The 24,585-nt window shown below is 51.0% G+C and overlaps 11 protein-coding genes across 11 annotated transcripts; 6 read left to right on the top strand and 5 right to left on the bottom strand.

The window, feature by feature from the left end:
* Positions 1 to 14: 14 nt before the first annotated feature.
* CTAM01_15983 (short-chain dehydrogenase) lies at positions 15 to 977 on the bottom strand (the record flags this gene model as incomplete). The annotated part of the gene is made up of 3 exons (XM_060531976.1): positions 15 to 509; positions 571 to 826; positions 940 to 977. The coding sequence occupies 3 exons, from the start codon at positions 975 to 977 to the stop codon at positions 15 to 17; spliced, it is 789 nt and encodes a 262-aa protein (XP_060373447.1).
* A 952-nt stretch (positions 978 to 1,929) lies between these two features.
* Positions 1,930 to 3,167, top strand: CTAM01_15982 (Ras family protein; the record flags this gene model as incomplete). The annotated part of the gene is made up of 4 exons (XM_060531975.1): positions 1,930 to 1,992; positions 2,073 to 2,137; positions 2,224 to 2,353; positions 2,421 to 3,167. 4 exons carry the CDS (start codon positions 1,930 to 1,932, stop codon positions 3,165 to 3,167), a joined length of 1,005 nt encoding a protein of 334 aa, XP_060373446.1.
* Positions 3,168 to 3,574: 407 nt separating this feature from the next.
* CTAM01_15981 (uncharacterized protein) lies at positions 3,575 to 4,279 on the bottom strand (the record flags this gene model as incomplete). The annotated part of the gene is made up of 2 exons (XM_060531974.1): positions 3,575 to 3,996; positions 4,234 to 4,279. The coding sequence occupies 2 exons, from the start codon at positions 4,277 to 4,279 to the stop codon at positions 3,575 to 3,577; spliced, it is 468 nt and encodes a 155-aa protein (XP_060373445.1).
* Positions 4,280 to 7,434: 3,155 nt separating this feature from the next.
* Positions 7,435 to 10,128, top strand: CTAM01_15980 (glycosyl hydrolase family 2; the record flags this gene model as incomplete). Its single annotated transcript, XM_060531973.1, has 2 exons — positions 7,435 to 8,025; positions 8,080 to 10,128. The coding sequence occupies 2 exons, from the start codon at positions 7,435 to 7,437 to the stop codon at positions 10,126 to 10,128; spliced, it is 2,640 nt and encodes an 879-aa protein (XP_060373444.1).
* Positions 10,129 to 10,383: 255 nt separating this feature from the next.
* CTAM01_15979 (xylose isomerase TIM barrel) lies at positions 10,384 to 11,664 on the bottom strand (the record flags this gene model as incomplete). The annotated part of the gene is made up of 7 exons (XM_060531972.1): positions 10,384 to 10,483; positions 10,573 to 10,745; positions 10,812 to 10,914; positions 10,978 to 11,136; positions 11,197 to 11,334; positions 11,395 to 11,488; positions 11,562 to 11,664. The coding sequence occupies 7 exons, from the start codon at positions 11,662 to 11,664 to the stop codon at positions 10,384 to 10,386; spliced, it is 870 nt and encodes a 289-aa protein (XP_060373443.1).
* Positions 11,665 to 12,843: 1,179 nt separating this feature from the next.
* Positions 12,844 to 14,589, bottom strand: CTAM01_15978 (DNA polymerase Eta; the record flags this gene model as incomplete). The annotated part of the gene is made up of 1 exon (XM_060531971.1): positions 12,844 to 14,589. One exon carries the CDS (start codon positions 14,587 to 14,589, stop codon positions 12,844 to 12,846), a length of 1,746 nt encoding a protein of 581 aa, XP_060373442.1.
* Positions 14,590 to 15,444: 855 nt separating this feature from the next.
* On the bottom strand, positions 15,445 to 15,789 carry CTAM01_15977 (uncharacterized protein; the record flags this gene model as incomplete). The annotated part of the gene is made up of 2 exons (XM_060531970.1): positions 15,445 to 15,624; positions 15,688 to 15,789. The coding sequence occupies 2 exons, from the start codon at positions 15,787 to 15,789 to the stop codon at positions 15,445 to 15,447; spliced, it is 282 nt and encodes a 93-aa protein (XP_060373441.1).
* Positions 15,790 to 17,999: 2,210 nt separating this feature from the next.
* On the top strand, positions 18,000 to 18,480 carry CTAM01_15976 (uncharacterized protein; the record flags this gene model as incomplete). Its single annotated transcript, XM_060531969.1, has 3 exons — positions 18,000 to 18,005; positions 18,071 to 18,300; positions 18,363 to 18,480. The coding sequence occupies 3 exons, from the start codon at positions 18,000 to 18,002 to the stop codon at positions 18,478 to 18,480; spliced, it is 354 nt and encodes a 117-aa protein (XP_060373440.1).
* Positions 18,481 to 18,507: 27 nt separating this feature from the next.
* Positions 18,508 to 18,954, top strand: CTAM01_15975 (uncharacterized protein; the record flags this gene model as incomplete). Its single annotated transcript, XM_060531968.1, has 2 exons — positions 18,508 to 18,745; positions 18,797 to 18,954. 2 exons carry the CDS (start codon positions 18,508 to 18,510, stop codon positions 18,952 to 18,954), a joined length of 396 nt encoding a protein of 131 aa, XP_060373439.1.
* A 2,263-nt stretch (positions 18,955 to 21,217) lies between these two features.
* CTAM01_15974 (alcohol dehydrogenase GroES-like domain-containing protein) lies at positions 21,218 to 22,436 on the top strand (the record flags this gene model as incomplete). Its single annotated transcript, XM_060531967.1, has 2 exons — positions 21,218 to 21,241; positions 21,312 to 22,436. 2 exons carry the CDS (start codon positions 21,218 to 21,220, stop codon positions 22,434 to 22,436), a joined length of 1,149 nt encoding a protein of 382 aa, XP_060373438.1.
* A 1,632-nt stretch (positions 22,437 to 24,068) lies between these two features.
* On the top strand, positions 24,069 to 24,329 carry CTAM01_15973 (uncharacterized protein; the record flags this gene model as incomplete). Its single annotated transcript, XM_060531966.1, has 1 exon — positions 24,069 to 24,329. The coding sequence occupies one exon, from the start codon at positions 24,069 to 24,071 to the stop codon at positions 24,327 to 24,329; it is 261 nt and encodes an 86-aa protein (XP_060373437.1).
* Between the last annotated feature and the right edge of the window lie 256 nt (positions 24,330 to 24,585).

The raw sequence follows: 24,585 nt of genomic DNA, 5'->3' as shown, positions 1-24,585 counted from the left end.
TGAATAGAACTCGGCTACATCTTACTCGGCATCCGCATGCCACCATCTAACCTCAACACTGTCCCATTGAGCATCACATTCTCAATAGCATGCCGTGCTAGTGCCGCAAATTCCTCAGGCTTACCCGCACGTACGGGAAACTCCATAGAACGCTCGAGACTGGCGCGGACCTTGTCGGACATCATGGAAGTCATGCGTGACTCGAATAGACTCGGGGCGATGGTGACAACGCGGATGCCGAAGCGGGCAAGGTCACGGGTCATAGGAAGCGTCATGGCCGCGACAGCGCCTTTACTCGCGGCATAGGCGACCTGACCCTTTTGGCCGTCAAAGGCCGCAGACGATGCGACCATGATGACAATGCCGCGCTCGCCGTCGGGCTTGGAGGGCTCGTTCTTGGCCATGAGAGCCAGTGCCTGGCGGGTAAGATCGATGGTGCCGCGTAGGTTGATGTTCAGGACAAAGTCCCAAGCATCTAGGCCGAATGGCGCGCCATGGCGGTCGAGGATCTGGCTTGATTGTTAGACACGCATAACACGGCAGTAGATGGACTCGGGGATGGAAGCATACAGATGACGGGTTACCAACACCGGCTGCTGGGATGACACCTCCGACAGGCTTTCCTGACTCCCTTACCCAGGCGGCGGTTCCCTGGACGGCGGCCTCGATGCTCTTGGTGTCCAGAACATCGCAGACAAAGAACTTTGCAGATGAGCCCAGCTTGGACACCAGCTCATTGCCGCTATCCTCATTCATGTCCAGAATGGCGACATTACCTCCATTGTTGCATATGTCCTCCACGCAGGCCTGTCCCAGGCCAGACGCGCTGTCATGGGATGGAAGTTAGCGGGGAGGTCATTAGCATGTGATCAGGGATGATGGGCTGGTTGGGCCGTGGAGAGAAGCCTGTTGAGTGAGAAGTTGAGATGCATTGCTTACCCGCCAGAGATGATGAAAGTGTGGCCTGAGATCTTCATTATGATGTTTGTCTATGAGAAAGTATAAATCAAATCACATGGGTTGCAGTTGAGGGATGGATGTCAAAGGAGGTCAAATACCTAGGACGGCGTTGAGGTGAGAGCTTACAGCGGGTGCTCCACTAAAGCTCGGTAGTCCGGTGAGGAACAAAGTCAAGCCTCGGCAGCCGGTGTAGGCTCGGTGAAGTCTGCCAGTCCCATTGATTATGAGGTGGAGTGTCAAGCCACGATTGGCGGGGTCACCTGAGGCAGTACGTATCCCCAGGGCTGGAACAGGACGGAGTGCAGGACCAATGAGATCCTATCTCGGGCCGTCTGATAAGGCTTCAAGGTACGTACTCCGAACAGCCACACCTCTGGCACGTGCGCTGTACGCGGGTGGGCTTGACGTTGGCGCTCGAGCCCCCCCATCCCATGTCGCAGACTCAGCGGAGCCCGGCGGAGGCCCGGCCCAGTTGTCTGGTGGTGGTGGTGTGCCGTCATTGCAGCACCTCTGGGTGCTTTGCCAGCGCACTTTACTGCACCAACCAACTACGGATACCTGAACGCAATCAGCGCAAGGCTAAGAGCGCACCTCAAGCGACGTCAATCTTCCTTTTCCCGTCCCTTGCCCAACTCGAAACAACAAACCCGATCTGACGCCCTTTCGTTGCTCGTTGCGACCTCAACGTCGCTGCCAGTCCCAGAGGCCGTCGATTCTTTACTTCCTCCGTTTCTTTATGCCTAGCATTTCTTGCTTTTCGCAAATCGAAACTTGCGCCTGAGCGCGTTATCGGCCCAAACTAGAATTGTCACCGTCTTTTGCTTACAAACTGCACGACTTTCCCTCCTCCTCCGCCATTCAGCTTCCCTCGTGGCCTTATCGCCGCTGCGCCGCTGTCGCCCGACTTTTTCGACCGATACACCCCATCGCGCCGCATCCCATACCTTATACACATTCCGCACCGCCACGATGACGAGACCGCGGGGTTCCAGCGCCGCGAGCGAGGAGAGCAACGGCACCGCCGGCGAACAGGTGAGGAACCACCCAAACGAGCTCCGACCCGATAACGACCGGGAACATGGGATGGGATAGCATACTGACGGAGTGCGCAGGAGCTGGGTAGCATGTACGACTACTTGGCAAAGATTATCTTGATAGGACCAAGCGGGACGGGCAAGTGAGTGGCATCAACACCCGAATGGGAGCACGCGACCAACTCCGGCCCTCGCACATAGCTGACATGGCGCTTCTCCGCGATCTCAGGTCCTGTCTGCTTCACCGCTTCGTCAAGAACGAGTGGAGAGTCCTGTCGTCACAGACCATCGGCGTCGAGTTTGCAAGCAAGATCATCAAAGTCGGCACCGGATCACGGCGGAAACGGATAAAGCTTCAGGTATGCCCCCAAAACTCTCAACAGCGCGACCGAAAAAGGAAGGCGATGCTGATTACAGGAACACCAGCTTTGGGATACGGCCGGCACCGAACGATTCCGCTCCGTTTCGCGATCATATTACCGAGGCGCCGCCGGGGCCATTCTCGTCTACGATGTCACAAATCACAGCAGTTTCCGCGGTCTGCAGCCCTTCCTCAATGACGCACGCGCACTAGCATCCCCGAATCTATCATGCCTATTAGTAGGCAACAAGCTCGACCTCGCTTCCGACCAACTTATCGATACAAGCCTTCCTCCGCCAACACCGAGCAGCGTCGGCTCCATGTCGTACTTTGCAAACGGCTCCGTCGGATCAACGGGAACAAGTCTGCCATCGCTCGGCACGCAGCAGAAGGCCACGGAGGCGCCGGAAGGGCGGGAAGTCAGCAATGCGGACGCAAACAGATGGGCAGGGACGGTCGGGATCCCGGTGGTGATGGAATCGAGCGCGTTTAACGGCGAAAATGTGGACGAAATCTTTGCGAGGCTCGCTAGAATGATCCTTACCAAGATCGAGCTGGGCGATATTGATCCGGACGACCCGATGAGTGGCATTCAATACGGCGATGGATACGGAGGAGGATGGAATGCGGGAGCCAGCGATGGCGCGAGTATCAAGAGCTCCATGACTGGCGCGACACTCGATGAAGCGGCGGGAGGTGTCCGCAGAAGAAGAGGCCGACGAAACACGCGCAGCGGCGCAAACTGGGGGCTGAGAGATTGGGAAGAGGTCTTTACGTTGTCGAACCGACGAAGAGGGGGCAACTGCTGCTGAGGTGTTTTTGCCTTATGGTACCATGGGGTGCCATATGGTGGAAGAGAAGAGACGAAACTTGGATTCTTGCTGGTTGGTATCCTTGGGCGTGGAGTTTTGCGAGGAGTCTTTATTTTCCAAGGGATGGTCCATCACAGGGCCGGGATACTACGGGCTCGAGGGTCCGAGATTAGCGTTGTACCTGACTTTTGGTTGACGACGAAGGAACCACGTTCTCTTCACATGTCGAAGTTGGTGGAGCTGGCGTTGCGGGATAGATACCTCATTCTTAGGTCAGGGCTGGCCATACACATACACGCTTCGCTTTCACAACTACATACATTAATGACACCTTTTGGTACATGCAGACAGGGCGGGTGCTTTTTGTATTGATGATGTGACTTTTGCCGGTGACTAGAAGGGTTCGACTATGGGGAACATGGAACTAATTGCATGATCTGATTTGGAATTTGAATCAAAAAGGCAATCTTAACAGTCTCATGACGGAGCTTTGGCTTCCTGAATCGTTGGCAAATGTAATATCTCGAGTCTGATATTGGCCGTGAAGTGAAGGGCATGATGAACGGCGGGAATGCATCCGTCCCACTGGAAGCCCACCCGGGCGATGTGATGCCAGAGGATGAGAAGGACGGCGCAATAGAAAACCTGAAACGGCTAGCTGCAGAACTGCAATGCATTTGGAACACGGCCGAGAAAGCCAGTGATTCGAAACCAGAGTAAGCTCTTGCCGTATCGTAAGAGCGAGGGAGACTGACAACGTGGAAGATGGTCGTCATGAGGCTATCCTCGGGCCCTGAAGCATCGGAGAATGATGCAGCGATTCCCACGGCTATTCCCAACAGAGAAGACGGAGGGCCTCCCTCCGCGAAGGAACCCCACCGAGGTGGGCAGGGGTCTCCAAGGTGGAATTGGGGGAAACTTTTGGATATTTGGGGTAAAGAGGCGGTTCTCCACTCCGTTCGGTGGTGATTTATATCCCCGATGGTGAGACTCGTCGATATTTATGGGAACTGGGACAAAGGTTTTCGAATAGGAAGAGTTGCCGATTTGCCATGACGAGTTGTATCCAAGAGGATACCGGCGTGATGGGAACGGTCTCTTGCCAAGAACATGTGCTGCGCCGTCAGTGGGCTTCTCTACTGCTACTGTAGAACCAGCCCGGCCAAGGTAAGGTAGGTAAGGGGCAGCATTGCCATCACAGACGTTCTTATAGTAAGACCCCACCCCATACGACGGATCACCCCCCACGACAGATTACCTAATTTAAACGATTTTCCAGACTTCGACTTTTCGACCTTATAACTACGAATTTAATTATTAGTAGTATAACGCTACTAAATCTAAAATTCTAAATATATATTAATAAATTAAGCTTTTTTTGTACTATTTATAGGCGTTAGAACTATAATCGGGCGCTACGGGCGAGCCTTAGCCTCCCTTTTTACCCTTATAATAGCCTTAATTCGTACGAATTACTTATTTAGATCTTAACGTACTTTTACCCTTATAATTAGCTTATATAATTATACTTAAGCCTTTAGTAACCTAATAACTAATTAGGTATTAACTAGGGCTACGTTCTGGGCGTTTAATTATTTACTTACTTTATTAAATATTAACTTATAGGTAACGGAATTAAAGTTATCCTTGCCCTTATCTCGTACTTAGAGCTTTTAGTACTTCCTAAGGTCTCCTAACTTTTTAAAGGTAATAATACTATAATTTTAGGGTATTTTAGGTACCTTTAGAAATAAGGGCTCTTATAATAGTACTCGTAGAACGTTTATAGGCTACGCTATAATAATAAATTTACTAAATAGGGGCTATTATATATTAATAGGGTATAGCCCTATTATTTTTTAATTAGTATATATATTTTACTTTATAAGTACTTATACTCGGGCTTAGAAATAATAGTAAAGGAAGTTCTGCTTTTTAATTAGCGCTAAGTTAAGCTAGAGGCCGTAATTTATAAACCTATTATAATAGTATATCTTAAGTAATAAGAATACTAAGATATCTAGGGGCTACGTAATATAGTTAGAATATAGTAATAAATAATATAGGTAAATACCCTTAAGGTAATATTACTATATAAAATTATTAGAGACGTAACTGCCGTACTTATTAATAATAAGTAGATATTTAGATAAGAGTTTTTTAGCCTCTGCTTCCGTTTGCAGAATAAATATTTTAACTAGTTATTCTAACTTAATTATATTTAAAGTCTACTTATTTATAGAGGATATAAAGCTTTACGAGGTATAATTTAATATTTCTGTAGGGAACTACTATTATTATACGGTTTACCCCTTAAAGATTACTAATAATAAGAGGTACTAGCTACTTATAAAAATATACTCGAGTATAGAGGTTTAGGTACGGTTTTTTAGTATTTAAATATAAGTAGATTTCTTTTTAAACTTACTTAGTACTAAATAGTCCTTATTACTCCTTTTTATTAATCCTATCTCGTTTATATTTTAATAGAGGGATATTAGGATTTTATAAATATTTAAGAATATTAGAATTTTTGAAAAAGCTTATATAACGTTAATAGTAATAAACTTAATATACTTAGAATTTATATAATAAGCCCGTAGTATTAAGAGCGTAGGATTCTTATATAAGAACCCCTTTAGTTACTTTTTTTTAAGTAAGCGCTAGTTACTACTTTATTAGGAAATACGCGTTATAAACTCTTTAATTTAGGTATAGGTCAGAGCGAACCTTAACTAGCCCTATAAAATTACTTAGTAAGTAAGGGATTATTCTTAGTATTTACTAAGCTTTTAGTAATCCTCTTTTAACTTCCTAACCGTTATAGTATTTCGTAGCTAGTTTAAGAGGGTAATATAGGGGATTCCTTAGTTTATAATAGCCTTCTAAATCGACTTACTAAAGCCGACGTTATATTGCGCGTTTTTAACGTATTCTTCCGTATATTTAGGTATAGTAAATCTACTAGTAATTTTAGTATAATTTTTGTAATTTTTTTTAATTATTTATTACTTATGTATTATAGTAGTAGTAGTGTTGAAGGAGGGAAAAAATTGTTTAAATTAGGTGATCCGTTGTGGGGGTTGATCTGTCGTGTGGGGTGGGGTCTTAATAGTTGGACTCTTAGAACAGAAGCACGAGGTAAAGGGTCACCTCACTCAAACCCCTTGGTCTTGCAGCCATGTGCGTGGCTTCCTCCGAATGCAGCCCGCCGGCAGGTTGACTTTATCCAGCAAGGGATATAACCACACAGTGGCAGCACACTTTAAACAATGTTCCATTTCTAATCCTAGAGAACAGACAGTCTTGTGCCCGTTGGAGAAAAAGAGGCGTCCCTCATTCTCCGCGCGTGCCTGGCTTGGACCAGATGGGGAATACCGGTAAGTGAGAGCAGACAAGGTGGGAGGTGTGGGGGAGCTGATTTCCAAGGAATCCAACGGGGAAAAAGCCTATGAGGAAAAAGGGGCCCTGGATCATGGATCGGGCATGGAGGGAATGGAGATGCATCTCGGCGGGTGTCGTCCCGTCGTTCAGACTGAGGCAAGTTGCACGAGGTTGGAGGAGACTCTCATCCCGGAAACTGGACATGTTGGTCGGAGTTCAGGGATATTTTGGCTTGAATACCTCTGCGCCGTTCCCGAGGTGAGGCGAGCTATACGAATTAGTGTAGAGAAAGCTCAATTACCTGACAAAGACCAAAAGCATGAAATGAGGTGAGATGAGAGGTGGTGAGGTGAGCTCAAGTGGAGAGAGCTCCCCAGTCTGGTATGAGTGAGTGTGGTGCATGGATGAGATGGTGAGGAGTATATGAGGACGACACATCCTCCCAGCCTTCCACGCGTATGGCAGTCATTTCGCGTGAAGATTCTCTGAGAGCTTCCATCATAAGCTACACGGTCTCACTTACTCTCTGCTACTTCGCTTCATCGTGAGGTTGCCAATTGAGCGAGAATACTGTCTTGTCTCATTCACCCTCGACGTTCTCACAGTAAGACACCCAGCACCACGATCTGCCCCTCGGCCCCTCCAATCCCCCGTCCCTGTCCCGGACCAGCATCTAAGGCACCTCAAGGTACCCATCTACCCCGCCATCCTCCGCGGGGCACCTGCGCTCGGTGCGCTCATCCCCGACTTCATCGTCGCTCTTGCGCGCGCCTGCAAATATCCCGGGATTCTTCCCTTTTATCTTTGGTGAGATCCCACCCATCTACTATTTCAACTGGCATCTCTGCACACCTTCATTGCATCTTGATTGTTTCCCCACGCAATGCGCGTTCATCCAGAGCTCATCCGCAGCTCGACGACGACCACAGCTAACACCTCCAGCCACCGCCGCCCCCTCCAAACAATGGCATCACGAACCGTCATCCCAATCGACAAGAACTGGCAGTTTAAACAGGCCGGCAAAGAGGACAGCGAGCTCCTTGCTGTCAGTCAGTTCCCAACAAACGTCCACCTCGACCTCATTCACCACAACGTCATCCCCGACCCCTTCATCGGCAAAAACGAGCTTGATGTCCAGTGGATTGGCGAGGTGCAATGGCTGTACAAGACCACTTTCGCCTCAAAGGCTATCCCCGAGGGTGCCAAGGCAATCTTAGCCTTTGACGGTCTCGACACCTTTGCTACCGTTGTGCTCAATGGCAAGACAATCCTGGAAACGGATAACATGTTCACACCAGAGCGTGTCGATGTCACATCTGTCCTGAAAAAGGATGGGGAGAACGAGCTCGAGATCACCTTTGACAGCGCATACCTACGGGGTTGGAAGCTGGTTGAGAAGTACCCTGATCACAAGTGGGGATGCTGGAACGGCGACAACTCGAGACTTGCAGTCCGCAAAGCTCAATACCACTGGGTATGCGCTCCATAGGCCCTCATTTGGCTGGGATGATTATACTGACGCTGCTAGGGCTGGGATTGGGGCCCGACTCTTTTGACGTGCGGTCCTTGGAGGCCAATCAACCTCGAAATTTACGAGTCGCGCCTATCCGATCTTTACTTCGAGACCACTGTGGACGACTCCCTCAAGAGTGCCAAGGTAGTCGCTCACGCCACGACCGAAGGCAAGGCCTCGAAGGTCCGCTTCGATGTGTCACTCGATGGCAAGTCGCTGGCCTCTGAGACGATCGACGCCAAAGCCGACGCGGATATCGCAGCAACCTTCCAAATACAAGACCCTGCGCTGTGGTATCCAATTCGCTACGGCAAGCAGCCCTTGTACACCGTGACAGCCACCCTCCTTAGTAGCAGCGACGAGGTCGACACACTGTCCAAGAAGATTGGTATTCGCAAGGTCGAGCTGGTGCAGAGACCCGTCAAAGAGCAACCGGGAACATCATTCTTCTTCCAAGTCAACAACGTCCCCATCTTCTGCGGCGGAAGCGACTGGATTCCTGCCGACAACTTCATCCCTCGCATCAGCAAGGAGAGGTACTACGACTGGATCCGCCTGCTGGCAGACGGCAATCAGTTCATGGTTCGTGTCTGGGGCGGCGGTATCTACGAGGAGCAGGAGTTCTACGATGCCTGCGACGAGTATGGCATCCTCGTGTGGCAAGACTTCATGTTTGGATGCGGCAACTACCCTACCTGGCCGGATCTTCTAAAGTCTATCGACAGAGAGGCGAGAGAAAACGTCAAGATGCTGCGTCACCACCCCTCCATCGTTATTTGGGCGGGCAACAACGAAGATTACCAGTACGCAGAGAGCGAGAATCTGACATACGATCTCGCAAACAAGGACGCAGAGAGCTGGCTCAAGACCGATTTCCCCGCGCGATACATTTACGAAAAGATTCTCGTCGATACTTGCAAGGACCTCATCCCCGATACCTACTACCACTTTGGCAGCCCTTGGAGTGGGGAGGACACCAGAGACCCCACGGTCGGCGATCTTCACCAGTGGAACGTCTGGCACGGCACACAAGAAAAGTACCAAAACTTTGACAAGCTTGTCGGCCGCTTCGTGTCAGAATTCGGCATGGAGGCATTCCCCTCGGTCAAGACTATTGATGCATACCTGCCCAAAGGCAAGGACGACCCAGACCGCTACCCTCAATCCTCGACTGTCGACTTCCACAACAAAGCCGACGGCCACGAGCGCCGCATTGCCTTGTACCTGGTAGAGAACTTCCGCTACGGGCCCGATCCCCTGGAGCACTTTGTGTACTGCACGCAGCTGATGCAGGCTGAATGCTTGGCCTCGGCCTACAGACTGTGGAAGAGGCAGTGGAAAGGTCCCGGGAGGGAATACTGTGGCGGAGCACTGGTATGGCAGATCAACGACTGCTGGCCCGTGACTTCATGGGCCATCTGCGACTACTACCTCCGCCCGAAGCACGCCTACTTCACCGTAAAGCGCGAGATGGCGCCAATTTCCATTGGCATCACCCGCACGGAGCATAAACACCCCAAGGACAAGTACACGCGCGTCGATATCGAAACCAAGACGCAGATTGAAATTTGGGGCTCGAACTTGCAACTGGAAGACCTGACCGTTGACTTGCTGGTCAAGGCGTGGGACGTCGAGACCGGGGAGGAGACGTACTCTGAGACTGTTGACAAGGGCTTTGTCCTGCCTGAGAACAGGTCAACGGAGATGGCCGCCTTTGACGTGCCTGTGAGGCAAAAGGGCGATGAGGCCAAGACCGTCGTCGCAGCGTACCTGATTCAGAATGGCAAGCAGATTGCGCGGTACGTCAACTGGCCTGAGCCGCTCAAGTATCTGCACTTGCAGAAGCCCAAGAGCCTGAAGGCGACACTTGCGGAGGGTGGTGATGTGGTGGAGATCAGTGCCGAGGTTCCCGTCAAGGGTGTCGCGTTGGAGGCTGAGGATGATGCTGTGGTATTCAGCGATAACTTGGTAGACATTGTCCCCGGTGAGGTTGTCAAAATTGGAGTCAAGGGTGCGACCAAGGATACAAAGATTGAGACGAGGTATCTGGGTATGCTCAACTGATAGAGATTCACGGGTAGTGAATCACCTTTGGATTGTTTAAGGAAGTAGGATATGATTCAAAAGCAATATTAAGTCTTTCGGATTTCACTCCAGACTGTCAAACGGTGCAATGAATCGAAGGCTGTCTATGTCTACTGAGTCCAAGATCACGGCCAGTGAGTCTATGGCCTCTAATAAGTAAGGTTAAGTTCCCGTATCCCCCATCTCAAAATAATCATGCCCACCACGTCTCGGCCCTGGAGGCAAGCAATCTGTCTACAAGGCCGCCAAGAAGAGCCCCTCTAGGCGAAGACCCTCAGTATCGGCGACTTCAGTATACACTCTCGGGCTGTGGTAGGGGTGGTACGGGTACGGTCTGGTGTAAGTAGCGGGTGTCAGTATGCAAGTATGATTCCAACCTGTATGCCTGCTTGTGGGATGGAAAATAAGCTGATTGCAACTCACCCGTATTCAGGCGTAAACGAGATCTGATAATCGGCACCGCGAGTCGCGCTGTGTTGAATGACCTTTGTCCAGAACCGCTCAAAGAACTCCCTCTCGGGCTTATAGACTGGGTCTGAAGGGTCGGCGCACTGCGAGGCCTGTGTTGTGCCGATGCGGGCGTGGACGTGGTAGATCTATGGACGTCAGTATCGACGTTGGTCACCTACGCGCTTGAAGCATGGTGTTTCCGTTCAACTTACATGCGGGATGACCTTTTCGAGGACCTCCTGGTCTTCTACGGACTCGTCCAACAGACGCTCTGAGACGACGACCCAGTGCGAGATGTCGGCGGTTATGCGAAGGCTGAAGCAGAGTAGCCACTGTCAGAGTAGTTCTCGGTACACGTCTTTGAAAGTGAGTACTCACTTCGGCACTCTTTCCAGGATGTACCTTGCCGCGTACGGGTTGAACATGGATCGGTTTCGGTGTGTCTCGTGTGTCACTCGCCCCGCAAACCCCAGGTCCTCGTCGATCTTGAATGTGCCTTGGTAGAACTCGACGGACTGGTCGAGAGTCCAGATGTCGCTATTCCTCGAGACTCAGCACTGTCCCGGAATCAATGTGCGACCTGTTGGGGGAGCGTACCTTCCAGACTGTGCGTTCACTTTCACGGGCTTGAGAACTTGGGCACGTTCGAGTTGCTTGCGATAGTGCTCGAGGTGGTCTTTTGGCGTCAGCCCTGGTGGCCTGGGACCTATGTATCCGGGCCATGAGGACATGATCCTAGAGCAGGGGCATTAGCACAAGTGGTTTTTGGTGGCTAGGGGAGATCTTCAAGCTGACTGTGCGACAAGCTGGAAATCAAATTGGTCGAGAATGCGTCTCAGTTCGGGTAGTTGCTCGGCGGGAATGTCTCTATAGTCAATCTCGACTCCGGCTACGCGATGTAGTGAGTCAGTGGCGGGGGTTTTCTCACAATTAGAGTCACAACGATGCGAATGCGAACTTACTGTAGCCCTTGGCCTTGAGATCTGGGAATAGAGCGACCCAGTTGGCGAAGTTGTCGCCAGGGGAGATACCCCACAGCGTGCGAAATCGAGCGATGCTGGGCATGTTGACCAAGTGCAGATACTATGGGATCTAGTAACGGACAAGAAAACTAACGAAGGAGAGAAGGATCAAAGACAAAGGACCAGCTTCGAAAATCGGAAAACCTGGTAAGGCGAACGTGCGAGGGCGAGGCATTGCTTTTTAAAGCTCGCACAGCTCCCACTAGAACCCCTCCATAACTTCAACCCCGTTCCAAAGCTCCCCACGATTCCGTCAAACTCGAGAGCTCTTATTCCATCTATAGCCGGCCAATGACCCGAAACCAATTATTTGAGAAGGGCTGCAACGGTGGACCCCGAAAATGGACCGAAAGCGCCCGAGTCTTGCTTTCTTTGCTTTTGCTATAGCCAAATCTGGGGCCATCGTAGTCTCGAAGGGATACACTCGGCGAACTCTTACTTGATATGGACAGTCCTCAAAGGAACGGCGCAATGGCATCATCCCGTCCTTTCGTGAACCCCGCGGGTTGCAAGCCCCTCCCCCACTTGCCAGAAACGGTAATTATTCCCTCGGAGTCTGGGGAATAGTGGATCATCCATTCGTTGTGTGAGCATCAACTCGAGTCTTGAGCTGCCCAAAGCCTGTGAATCAGAAAAGGCAATAGAAATGGAGGCGTTCTGAGCTATATCGAGTAAGACTCGCCTATTTTTGAAATCTGTATGTATAAAGGCAGAGCGTCGTGCTTTGGTGTCTCTTGCCGCGCCAGTGTCAAGTCTGATTGGGTGTCAGTAGCTTGATGGTGCCAAACCAGTCTGCATGCTACTTAGATCAATGCCATCTTGGAGCGCATCGAATTCTGTATCAGAGTATTCTCGCTTTCCGTTGATGGCTATTAATCACACCCTCTGCTACCTGCGACTAGGCTGTTCGAAATACCCAGCCCTATCGGCAGATCTTGACCAACCATGCCGGGTTCAATGCAACGTGGGAGACTGAACTAGACATCACGATGAATTCCATTCGTCATCAAGTCGTGATTAACCCCTAGAAACGGAAACAGGATATCTACGGCAGAAGTTCCGTGCCAATGGACTGGCTTTGAAGTCCATGGGTTATCCTACTACCCCGTCCACCTCTGTCTTCCTACCTGACGTAAATTACGTCTAAAGAGCACGGCCAATGCAGACAGAGACCCTGTCGTGGGGATCCATCGACTGACGAGAGGCCGACTTCTTTGTATGATCAGCTCTCCTGGTTCTGAATCTCCATTGCGACATGCCAATCCAAATGTTCGAGAACATCTTCTGGCTGCACAGCCTCGTCACACTTAGGGCACAAGTATTGCTGTCCTTGCTCGTCTGTTGAGCTACCTTGAACGGCCCGAGCCGAGATACTCGCAGTACCTAATCTCCCTGATGTTGAGTCTTCTGCTGCATCGTTCGCTGTATATATCCTTTTTCTACCTGCATGCATGTTCGCCACATCTCCCTCTCGGCTTCGTTTCCGAGGGGACGCAGAGGAGTCCGATGTAAAGAAGGATGTGATACGGTGCCCAGGATCAGACGTAGGCACCCCGGATTCCAGATTCGACATGCTAACAGAGATACCCAAGCACGGCCAAGACTCTCCGTGGTCTGTAAGATCCTTGAGTAATCCATGCAGCATGGTAAATATGGTATCCCGGTTGATCTCGACGTGCGGTGGGATCGGCGCTTGCTTGGATCGCGTCGGGCCGAACCGACCCCGGATATGGTGTTGAACAGCAATAGTCCTGGGTCGTCGAGGCACCTCTAAATCCAGATCGAGATCGCGTAGTCGCGACTCGAGATCTGCCGCAAAGATTCGCAGCCATTTGCTGGCCTGTTGAAGGTTCTCGGCTTTGGGCACAAAGGTCTTGGCAGCCAGCAAAGACTGGACTTCACTCCGGGGCCTCACTGGGCCTGTCTCGTCACCTCTGATGGCCCTATACACCCATTGACCATCTTGCGCTCCCAATTCTGATCTCATCTCTGCAAGTGAGACCTGGAGTAGGTCGCGTATGCCATCGGACCCGAACGCCTCGACGACTTTCTGACCAAGCTGCCTTGCCAAACCGGAGAGTGAGGTCACTTTGAGGGTCGGCATAATGGTGGGGATGCACTTGCGCCTGATGATTGTTTGACCGAATGGTTTGTTCATTCGAGAAGCGACCTTGGCGAGCATCTTGTTATGGCTAATGCCAGCGGACGTCGTGAGTTCCAGTTCCGCCTTGATCTCTTTGCGGATATTGCGAATAATGCTAGCCCCGATGCTCAGTACCACATCGTCCCAGTCGAGTATGTATTCTGTGTCACGGGCATTGGGAAGATCCATCACTTTGTCCGACTTCCAGTCGAGCGGCGTGTCCACCGGGGGCAACGGTAGCGTCTCTTCGGGGTTGTCTCTGAGCGATCCCAATCCGGGGAATCGCTCTGTCAGAACCTGGTAGACTTGAGCTGACAGGTCAACGTAGAACTCATCCACCCCGGCTCTCTCGATGGTAGGCGCAGGTGTGGCCGGAAGAATCCTTCGCACAAGCTTCATCGTCCTTCGCGACATGTCGCGATATGGGTCCAGAGAGGCCTTGTCCGTCGTCAAATTGTCCAGAACGTCGGCCCTGTACCTCCAGCAATCATCGCCTTCCCTCCAAGTTGGGACATGTTGAAGGACGATGTCTGGGCAGAGCCGACGGGCTTCCTCCACCGAGATAGTCCTCTTCAGTCCGCGATCCTTTGCTGGATAATTCAACGCGATGATGGCGTTCCATTGGCGCACTGCGAGGGGCTTGGAAGGAGGAAGACCCAGCCTGACTGATTCGTATTGGGCATAGAAGGAGTCGTAATCGACGAGTGCAACAACTCGGAGAGGCGATTCTGGAGACGATTGTGCTAGGAGCTGCAAGTCATGCTGGGTGAACTGTGATTCTGCGCTCGTCGGATCAGTCGGGAACGTGAAGCTATCATCGGACATGGCTATGGCGTGTTCAGCTCCGTAGAAACATGTCGTCGCTCATTTAAATGCGTAAGGTGAGTGAAGACCGTTGAGTTCAAATCCAAGGCAATCTCGGCACAAGAGCCAAGACTTGATTGCATTCCTGTAGATGGAGGTTGGAAATGTAGCTGTCGACTGCGCCATTGGAAGGAAATGTCTGGGGTCCTCACTAACAGGCAATGAGCACAGCCTAGGGACTTGACTGCAGTAGTCCTGTGACATTCTGTTAGAGTGTAACTTTAGATCGCGGGTAATCGCTAACTGAATCGAACATCCCAAGGCTGCTTATGCGGAGCTGACGTACAATTACAGTGTAAAAATGTCCGAGACTTAGTGGGTAGCTGCCTGTGAGTGAGAAACCAAGACTACTTTGGGGGTTGAGGTTACCTAATATCACCGACTGGACTCAACTTCAGTCCGCATAATGAGAGCTTCACTGTAAGATGATGATTGAAGAGGATCCATAGGTACAGTATCCAGAGGAAAGCGTATGGACCGATTTCAGAAATGGGAAAAAAAAACATCTCAAGACGGATAAATTACGATCGAATCAATCGTATCTGTCATATCTTCAGAGAGTCTTACAGGCCAGTGAGGTGCCCAAGAAGCTTTAAATCGGTTTCCATGCCCCAACTCTGCAATTGGTTAGAGTACAATATTTCAAGTTGGGTCGGCGGCGCCGCCTGATCACAGACCATCTGCACCAATAGCCGGCGTAAGAATCTTCAATTCAGGTAGTATTACTGATTAACGGCAGAGAAAAAGACAAGTCCCATTTCCACCTCGGTAGTCGGAAACCCCCGAAACAAAGTCCATCATAACGGAGTCATTGTCTTAAGCCTTGAGGTTGGAGACATAAATGCAGTGGGCGGTGTCCTTCGCGTCGGTGCAGTCGCGGCGGATCAGCTTGGCGCCGTTGTTGACGCCGTCGCAGCTGCAGTGGGAGCATTCGTGCCAGTAGCACCGGTTGCTGTCGTAGTAGCAGGCAATGCCCTCCTCAGCCACACAGAGCTTCTGTTATAGCAGACTTGTCAGTAAATCTGGACGATCTGAACCTTGAGACCGTGTGTAACTTACGCGAGCGAAGAGCTGGGAAGCCTCGTTGGGAGAGGTTTCGAGGGGAGCGGCGAATACGGCGCCGAAGAGGGCGACGGCCGAGAAGATGACAGCCGACTTCATTTTGAATGTTGTAAAAGAGTGTTTAGATTTTAAAGAGTGTGTGGGTTGATAGCGAATATGTAGCTGTTGACAGATTTGTTCGAGTTGATAAAGTAATATGAGTTGGAGGGAGAGAATCGTCCTTCGTCTTCTTAATAGAAACGTCAACCTCATGTGTTCTCCCTTCCTGTGCCTTTTTTCTCTCATCCCAAGTCGTGCCGTTGTCCCCATCGCCAAATTTACTCGTGCTTTAAAATTGCGCATCTACGGGGACGATGACTTTTGAAAAATATCTCCGAATAGAACACCGACACGCAGACCCGGAACACAGCCCGCGAGGAGCGCGGCAGGGCTGTGCTAGCCCACGATCCCCGCAGTTCTCAGCCAGCGGAGTTGGGCTCACTAGGAGCTACGATACACCATGGATATCAATGTAGTGCGAAGCTTTGTTTTAGAGGACAATAAATAGATTGCTTTTCAGGAACCGAAGATACATGATTCGTCATTTAGGCCCGATCGAGGTTGCATGTGGTGCTGATATGTCAACGCAGGTGATTGTTGATGTGTGCAAAATTGTTTACCCCCTTCAGCCCTTCGGGTGAACTCTCCCACAATCCCGCGCCGAGATTACAAAGTAATTTCATGTCTATTGGCAAGCCTAAAATAATAGTAGTCGTGTAGCTGTGGGTTAGCGCACGAATCGTACAACGCTTTTTGCTGGAATGCTCGGAGCGCATAGGCGGAACGTGGAGATTTCAAGTTTCATATATTTCTGAACAGGAAAATTAACAGCGAAGACACCATCTTCTTCTAATGTGAAATGCGAATTTGAATGTAAAATAGGCTATTTTACTTCTATTGGTAGGGCCCGAAGGTTTTGGAACAACTTAACGAGGTATAGTTTGACATCAACTGATCGAAAGGTGACAAGGAAGACCGCGCCATATTAGTTCGGGACTTGGAATAGCCCTATTCTAGCCATCGGCATCTTCCGTCTAAAGGCGCAGATCCAAATTTCGGGCACGTCCGCAACCGCTTCGACTTACGATTCATGTCATTATAGGTAGAGAGGTCTAGTCGAGATGGAATCTCGTTGGTAATAGAGCTGTGAGCGAGTTCGATATAGTCCTAATGGGGCGACCTTAACGGCAGACAAATATGCTCAACTTCCCCTTCCCGGGACTGCCGTCTTCGGGCTCTATCAACTCCTTCTTCCAAATAAACAGCCAATCCTGGAAGCTTAGGGCTGACTTAGGGCTTAGAGGCTGGCTCTTATAGCTCCCAGAGATCCGAGATGGCTTCTTAGACTTGTAAAAATGACGGCTAGATGGTCATTAGTAGTGACGAGAGCTCGCGGATACTAGCGATCAATTGCGAGTAGGAGAGGGCTTTGGAGAAATCTAATCTGAGTATAGTGAGAGACGGAGAGATAACCATTGATGGTCATGAAGAATTCTGTGTATTCGTCTTGATGTTCCCAGATGCCCTCGTTCGCCATTGGAATTATTCACACAATCCCGTGATACGCATGGGATGTTGATGCCAAAAGGGCACCAGGCTGCTTAAGTACCTGGTCATTTGTGGAGGACTTCACAAAACGAGACGAGGAGTCCTTCAATAAGGGTCTTGGTGAGCCTCTAGCATGATCATCTAGAAATTTAAGCTGTACCCCGTAGCTTATTTACACCTTATCAACGGCTCGATGTCACTCCTACGGGCTTGGTTTGGAGGACTAGGACTTGTTGCTGACGACTTCTAGTTCAAGTGTCGAAACTATTTTCACTAAGATCTCCTATACGTACATGTAAGTTTGGAGACAATAATTTCCTTGTATGATATGGAAGGCTCAAATTCCATCATCAACTTTCTATCTGGGCCCATGCCTTGACGCGGACTTGCGGATTCGCGGAGCAGGATGGGTGAGACCCCTTACCGGTGACGAAGCAAGATAACGAGACGGCATATACACTGTCCGTCAATAAAGAATTGAAGCATATCATAAAGTTACTCAACGACTTTCTATGCCATCAAAAGCCGACCAAATCGCTATCTTATCACTGACATGTCAATTTTCGGAACCCCCGCAACCAGCATCGCACGAGCAATCGTCAGTCTAAGCTGTGGCATCCATCATTGCAGTAGCTGGAGGCACCGGCGATCTCGATCGTGCCATTGTTGAGAATATTCCAGCAGACGGGAAGTTCTAAGTCGTCATCTTGAGCAGAAAGGTAATGTGTGTATAATTCCCACGATCCAAAACGCCGCAGGTTCGACTCGCCCACTAAAATAAACAAAACTCTAGGCGGATGAAGACAGGGAGAAGGAGATCGGGGCTCGTATTCTGCCGGTCGACTATAGCAGTGCCGTCAATATTGCTAAGGCCTTGGAAGAGAGCAATGTGCATACGGTCGTGTCCACCCTTAGCAACATGGCGTCTATGCAGCCAGATTTGAACTTGATTGCTGCTGTCGACCAGTCCGCGGCCACCAAGCGATATGTTCCCAGCATCTGGGCCGCCAAATCCAGCAGAGAGTAAGCATCAATTTTCCGGACTCTTTGTGGACAGCAAGACTAAGATACTCTTTCTCTCATAGATACGCGGAGGGGATGCCAATCATTAAACTCAAGATTCTCATCATTGACGCACTTGAAAAGACCAACTTGGAATTTTCGGCTTGGTACCCTGGACACTTCGCTGACTACTTTGTGTGACCGCCCCTCAAAATTCATCTCACGAGCATGGCTATGGTCGTGGACGTCGTCAACAACAAGGCAGGCATCACGGGTTCTGGAGACGTGCCAGTGGCCAAGACTTTCGCATCGAATCTAGCCAAGTTCGTCGCCGCAGCCCTGACTCTACCAAAGTGGGAGCGGGAGACGTATCTTATCGGCTACAAGTTGACGTGGAACCAGCTCATCGAGCTCGCTGAAGCCGTCAAAGGTGCCAAGTTTGACGTTTCCCAAACGTTGAAAGCTGGTAAGGTGACGAAACTGCCTCGCCATAGATCACCTTATCCTTACATTTCAGACGAGCAGCTACAGCCTATGTTTGCCATCTTAGGTCTCGTGTTCGAACGTGGTGTATTTGACTTAAAGGTTGAGACCTCCATCACGCAAGACTTTCCTGATCTCAAATTGAGGTCTATAAAGGAGCTGCTGGAAGAGGCTCACAAGCTCAAAATTTAATTATTTCACTCCCAGGAACGGCGAGAAACTCGAAAGAGTGTGTGAATACAAGTCAAGAGGCGATTTCTTTAGTCTTGATAGAGATGATAGAGGGGAAACATCTGTGGCTTAGCCTAGAGAGCTTTCGCCTTGTTTCTTGTGTTTGCAAGTTGCCCTCATGACTAGTACTAGTATGATGTCTGGCGAACACTCTTGAAAATGCCCAAAATTCGGTACTCAGAGTGGCACAAAGGCTCCGCGGGGCGCTCATGCAGGTATCTTCAACAGCCCACATGAGCCCCATGTGTCATGGCATGACAGTGGTGCGTGAGGCCGATTCGGGCGATCTCGGAGCTTAAGATTGTGGACTCGACAGGAAGCCGTTTCCCCAGATCGACAGATTCCCCTGCAAGCGTCCAAGATGGTCAGCTCCCGGACGGAAGGGTGTTCCGAGAGCCTAGAAGGTTCAGGTCGGACAGGAGCATAAATATCGAGGTAACTCCCTTTCAAGCAGAGGCTGCAGAGTGCCGCTCTGCTATGCATTTAGAGATGCTACGCGAACGGACATCGAATCGGCATCGGTGTCTTCGCGCATTACATCGCGAATCCCGACAGATTCCCCGAACTGTCTGACACCAAACATATATGACTGCGATAATACTGGCGACATTCATACATACTAGCCTTTGCGATTGGGCCGACGATAGACGAGCGATACAACAGACCTGGAACGAGCCTGGAATGAGTCTGGAAGAATCGTACCACAACGTTCGGATGTGCCCGACGTTCAAGAAAAGAAGGGCTTCGCATTATATGGGAGAATGCTGGATGGGGGGGAAGATGACCGAGTCGCAATCTAGCCCTCTTGTGGACTCCCTCGACAGAAAAGGGGGACGACGAGGACCCGAAAAGCAACACGAGGCATCAGCAAAAGTTTTCACGAGCACCTGACAAACGCTCGGTCACAGACAACGTGATAAGAAAACAATTTTCAAAATAATTGAGGTAAGGGAAAGGAGCGGTAAGTCTCCGACCGGCCGAGAGGTGAAGCAGCATGACCCAAGACCGGGAATATGTCTCCCACTCTACCCCACCGCGCCCCCAGATCTTTCTGGAGTCTTTTCTTAAACCCACTAGAACCCATCTATCGGATCCAATTCACATGTTCCCATTGGCGCGGGTAAAGTGCTGGATAAATAGGCCACAGGACGCTAGAGTCGGGTACAATGCCGCTGCGTTGCGCGCCTATGACACCTTGGGACAACTGTTCCACTGCGAATTTCGATGCTTGGGAGAAAGCCATCCGAGGACTCAACATTGTTGACTTTGGTCGATTGGAAAGAAGCCAGCGGGTAGCAGTCAACAAGTCTGATGCTCTCCCGGAAGCCCTCCTCAAGTCCACAACCCCGGTTCCATCTCCCTACGAGATCTGCTCTTTCAGACCAGTTAGAGAGACGCTTTGGTCCATCGTACAACCAGACCCCAGGTTCTTACGAAAACGAGGAGCAACGTGGGAAAAGTTGAGAAGCTCCCTGGCAACCAAACCAAACCACACCACCAAACCAAGCCTCTCCCTCTCTTTTCTTTTTACCCCCACCCCGCACCGGCGATAGCTCTTCTGGAGCACAGTCAAGGAAGAGTCTCGACTGCCATAGCAGTGAATGAGGGCGTATGAATACGGGTAATGACACGGGATAAACAAGAACGTGGAGCTTCCCTCCAGCTCTAGGCTGGAATTGGGAAGTCTAGGAGTCTAAGACGCGCCGCAATGAGGGGCAGCCGTCAGTCGCACAGAACACCGGTGGGTTACCAGTTGAGACGATGTGCGATCTTTGTCGTCTCTCACCCACGGCACGGCACAGGCACAGCGCAGCTCGCTCATTCATCCTCCCAGAACATCCGTAACTTGGTCGCATTCCCCATCCTGATCGCGTCCCTCCACATCCCTCCAACCCCTCCAATCCTGATCCTGACCCATCACAACGTTTCTGCGGGCCAAGGACTGCCGTCATAGCTATTTAATCCATTGCGCGCCGGTCCACGATACCCGGAGCATCACTTCTACTCTCACTTTTCTCGCTCGGCCTTCCATCATCCAGCGTACTGATTGTCTCTACCATTCCCCAACGATACCCCTTTTGTTTAGGAGACTGTAAACTCTGTGACGAACGCGCAGCCAAAAGTTAATCTTGTGCTTCTCTCGGTGGAACGAGCACCGACCAACTCCAAACCCCCATCCCTCACCGAATCCTGCCTCTTCCCGTAACCCCGCAATCCATCCATCATGGCCGGCACCGAGGGACAAAGCGTATGTTTCCCCTCATCACGGAGGCCTGTTTGCGCCTGGAGCTTGATCGACATCTACTAACACCCCTTAGAACCTCTCCTTCATCCTCAACAAACCCCACGACGTCGAGTTCGCCGAGCGCCCCATCCCCAAGCTCTCCGACCCCCACGAAGTCCTCGTCGCCGTCAACTACACTGGTATCTGCGGATCCGATATCCACTACTGGGAGCACGGCGCCATCGGCCACTTTGTCGTCAAGGACCCCATGGTCCTCGGCCACGAGTCCGCCGGCACCGTTATCCAGGTCGGCGAGAACGTAAAGAACCTCGTAGTTGGCGACCGCATCGCTCTTGAGCCAGGCTACCCCTGCCGTCGCTGCGGCGACTGTCTTGCTGGTTTCTACAACCTCTGCCCTGATATGCGCTTCGCGGCGACTCCCCCCTACGATGGCACCCTTGCCGGTTTCTGGACCGCGCCCTCCGACTTCTGCTACAAGCTGCCCGATAACGTCTCCCTGCAAGAGGGAGCTCTGATTGAGCCGTTGGCCGTTGCCGTTCACATCACCAAGCAGGCCCAAATCACACCCGGCGCCTCCGTCGTCGTCATGGGCGCCGGCCCTGTTGGTCTGCTCTGTGCCGCCGTAGCGAGGTCTTTCGGTGCTACCAAGGTCGTCAGCGTCGATATCGTCCAGTCCAAGCTTGACTTCGCCAAAGACCTCGCCTCTACTCACACCTACCTCTCCCAGCGCATTTCCGCCGAGGAGAACGCCAAGGCCCTCATCAAGCAATGCGACCTCGGCGCGGGAGCCGACTGTGTCATCGACGCCAGCGGCGCCGAGCCCTCTATCCAGACCAGCTTGCACGTCGTCAGAATGGGCGGCACCTACGTTCAGGGTGGTATGGGCAAATCCGACATCAACTTCCCCATCATGGCTCTGTGCTTGAAGGAGGTTACTGCTCGCGGCAGCTTCCGTTACGGCCCTGGTGACTACAAGCTCGCCATTGACCTCGTCGCCAACGGCAGAGTCAACGTCAAGAAGCTTATTTCCGGCATTGTCGAGTTCAAGCAGGCCGAGGAGGCCTTCAAGAAGGTCAAGGAGGGTCAAGTGATCAAGATCCTCATCGCCGGCCCCAACGAGAAGGTCGACGGAACCTTCAGCACCGAGGTGGACCCCAAGAAGGCAGCCGAGAACAGCAACCAGGGTGGATGCTGCTGAGCGATCGGCGGGGATCTCCAAAGTCAAATAGGGAAAAAAAAAGTAATGACTGGCGAGCGGATGATATCGAAAAAGTTGGGCGTATTGGGTGGGTTTGCAATGTATTTCTCGGCGCATGCAGCATGTACGGGTTTTGATGAGACGTGGTGAGTGCGGCACAGCAGAGTAGGTTTGCATTGGATGAGTATGATCAACGAAAGATTCAATCACTTTTTGCACTTCATGGACTTATCTCCGCGTGTATCATGCCGGTTCCGGCTCTACTGGGAAGTTGACAAGATTGGCCATTCGTTGTACCTACACCAGGCTGCTTCTGCACTGCGTAGCATCGTCAGTCCGTCATATCAAGCATCATACGACAACCTGCGCCCTTTACAAATTAGTATCAGTGTGGTGAAACTCATACAACAAAGCAATGATCATCAGCCGGCAGACAGGACCCTGGCCAAGTCCAACTAAAGTTATCTTTTCGGGCATGGCCAAACGTTAGCATGTTAGCTCAGTACCCTTATCAACGCCCAACGGCCGCCAAAGTCCGAGTCTTTGCTATCGCGACAACTCCTCAGAGTCTTATTTCCCCCATTTCAGATAGTGGAGAGGAACTTGACGAAGCAGCCATTCACGGCTACGAGATAGACGAGCAACAGGCATGTAAACTGCGCAAAACTCCGCCCTCCCGCTCAGCTGAAGACGCCACGAAGCGCACTAGCAGCTTGAGCGTCACTCTTGTCCCCAGAACCGGTCTAGCCCGGACGCCTTGGGTCCCACAACCTCACCCGTTCCGCCCTCTTACCCCTGGTCAACGCGGAATCTCTAATGTCCCCCATTTGAACCCTTGATCAAGCCTCAAGTCGGGCAACTCAACCTCAGACATGGTCTAGGGATCTGCCTACGGACACGGATTCACAACAAAGTGACTAACACCGGCCACCGCTAGTGAGAACAAACGTTCGCGCCCAGGACTCACCACAAAATCCGTGTCGACCACCCGCATTACCGCAGCCCTGCCAAGGCAAACGATGTCAAACTTGCAGAGGAGCTGAACTACTGAACAACAACTCAACCACACTAGCATCTCAACTCATGGCTACGCACGGCCGTTTCTAGCTTGAAAAGCATCCACAATTAGGCTTTCTTCGTTTCCATACACCAGTCTGGGAAATAAGCCTTTCGCAGCCCCTACTTTTGTACGGCTTGTATGGGAGCCTCATGCAAGTCTGCCGCTAGACTGAAGTCTCTCCTCGGCACGTTGGTTTATCACAAGAACCCTGCATCACGATGGACGCCATCAGGTACATGTGGCACGCCCAGAGAGCAAGAAAAGAGAATGAAAGCTGAAAGAGGGAGCGCTCTGGTTGGCTGTGTGAGAGATGGGGGAGATGTAGGCGACGATGTCGGCCGCCCCCTCCCTTGACTCGTCCTTGTCACTTTCTGTCTGAGTTTCACTCCATAAGTATACCTGCATCATGCCCATATCCACCATGGCGCTCTTGGTCTTTCTGTCTTTGATTCCCCACGAGCTCGACAAGACCTCCATCTCACTCACGCCAGGGCTGCCAACACTGACGAGTCGACAAAAACCGTGAACAACTCGTCTCGCTATACAACCTTGTCTATCAACTCTTGGACACCATGGAGAATACCCAACATCAACAGCCTCAAGCACAGCCTCAACCGCAGGTCCAGCATCAACCACAGCAGTTTACCCACCATGCTTCAACCAGCCCACCACCGCCCATGATCATGACCCCGGCGTGGATGGTTGCCATCCGTGGCGTACAGTTCTTCCTGGCCATTGTCATACTCGGTTTGTCAGCAGCTATCATTCACTGGGTGTACATGGATGAACTCGGCCTCGCTGTTGCTATTGTACGTCCTTCCTCTCATCCATGACTGCTCGTGCAGGTAAGTCAACATACCCACTTCCTGGCACCCCCCTGTTTCTGGCACCACAAAAACGATGGGATCACAACCCAACCTCCTCATTACTATTAACTATTGATCCTCAACCACACCCACTACAATACAGCTGCCAGCCTCACTAGGGCATTCAGAGTCGCTGGATTCAGCCGTGATAACCTCCTTTTCACCCGCTTCGATTTGAGCCCGATGGATATCCCTGATGTTCGCGAACTTCGTATTGGGATCG

This window comes from Colletotrichum tamarilloi (assembly GCF_030869305.1).
Source record: "Colletotrichum tamarilloi strain Tom-12 chromosome Unknown Scaffold_189.1, whole genome shotgun sequence".
In the NCBI taxonomy this organism is placed as follows: domain Eukaryota; kingdom Fungi; phylum Ascomycota; class Sordariomycetes; order Glomerellales; family Glomerellaceae; genus Colletotrichum; species Colletotrichum tamarilloi.
The sequence above is the reverse complement of the archived record's forward strand: the minus strand, read 5'-3'. Positions and strand labels throughout refer to the sequence as shown.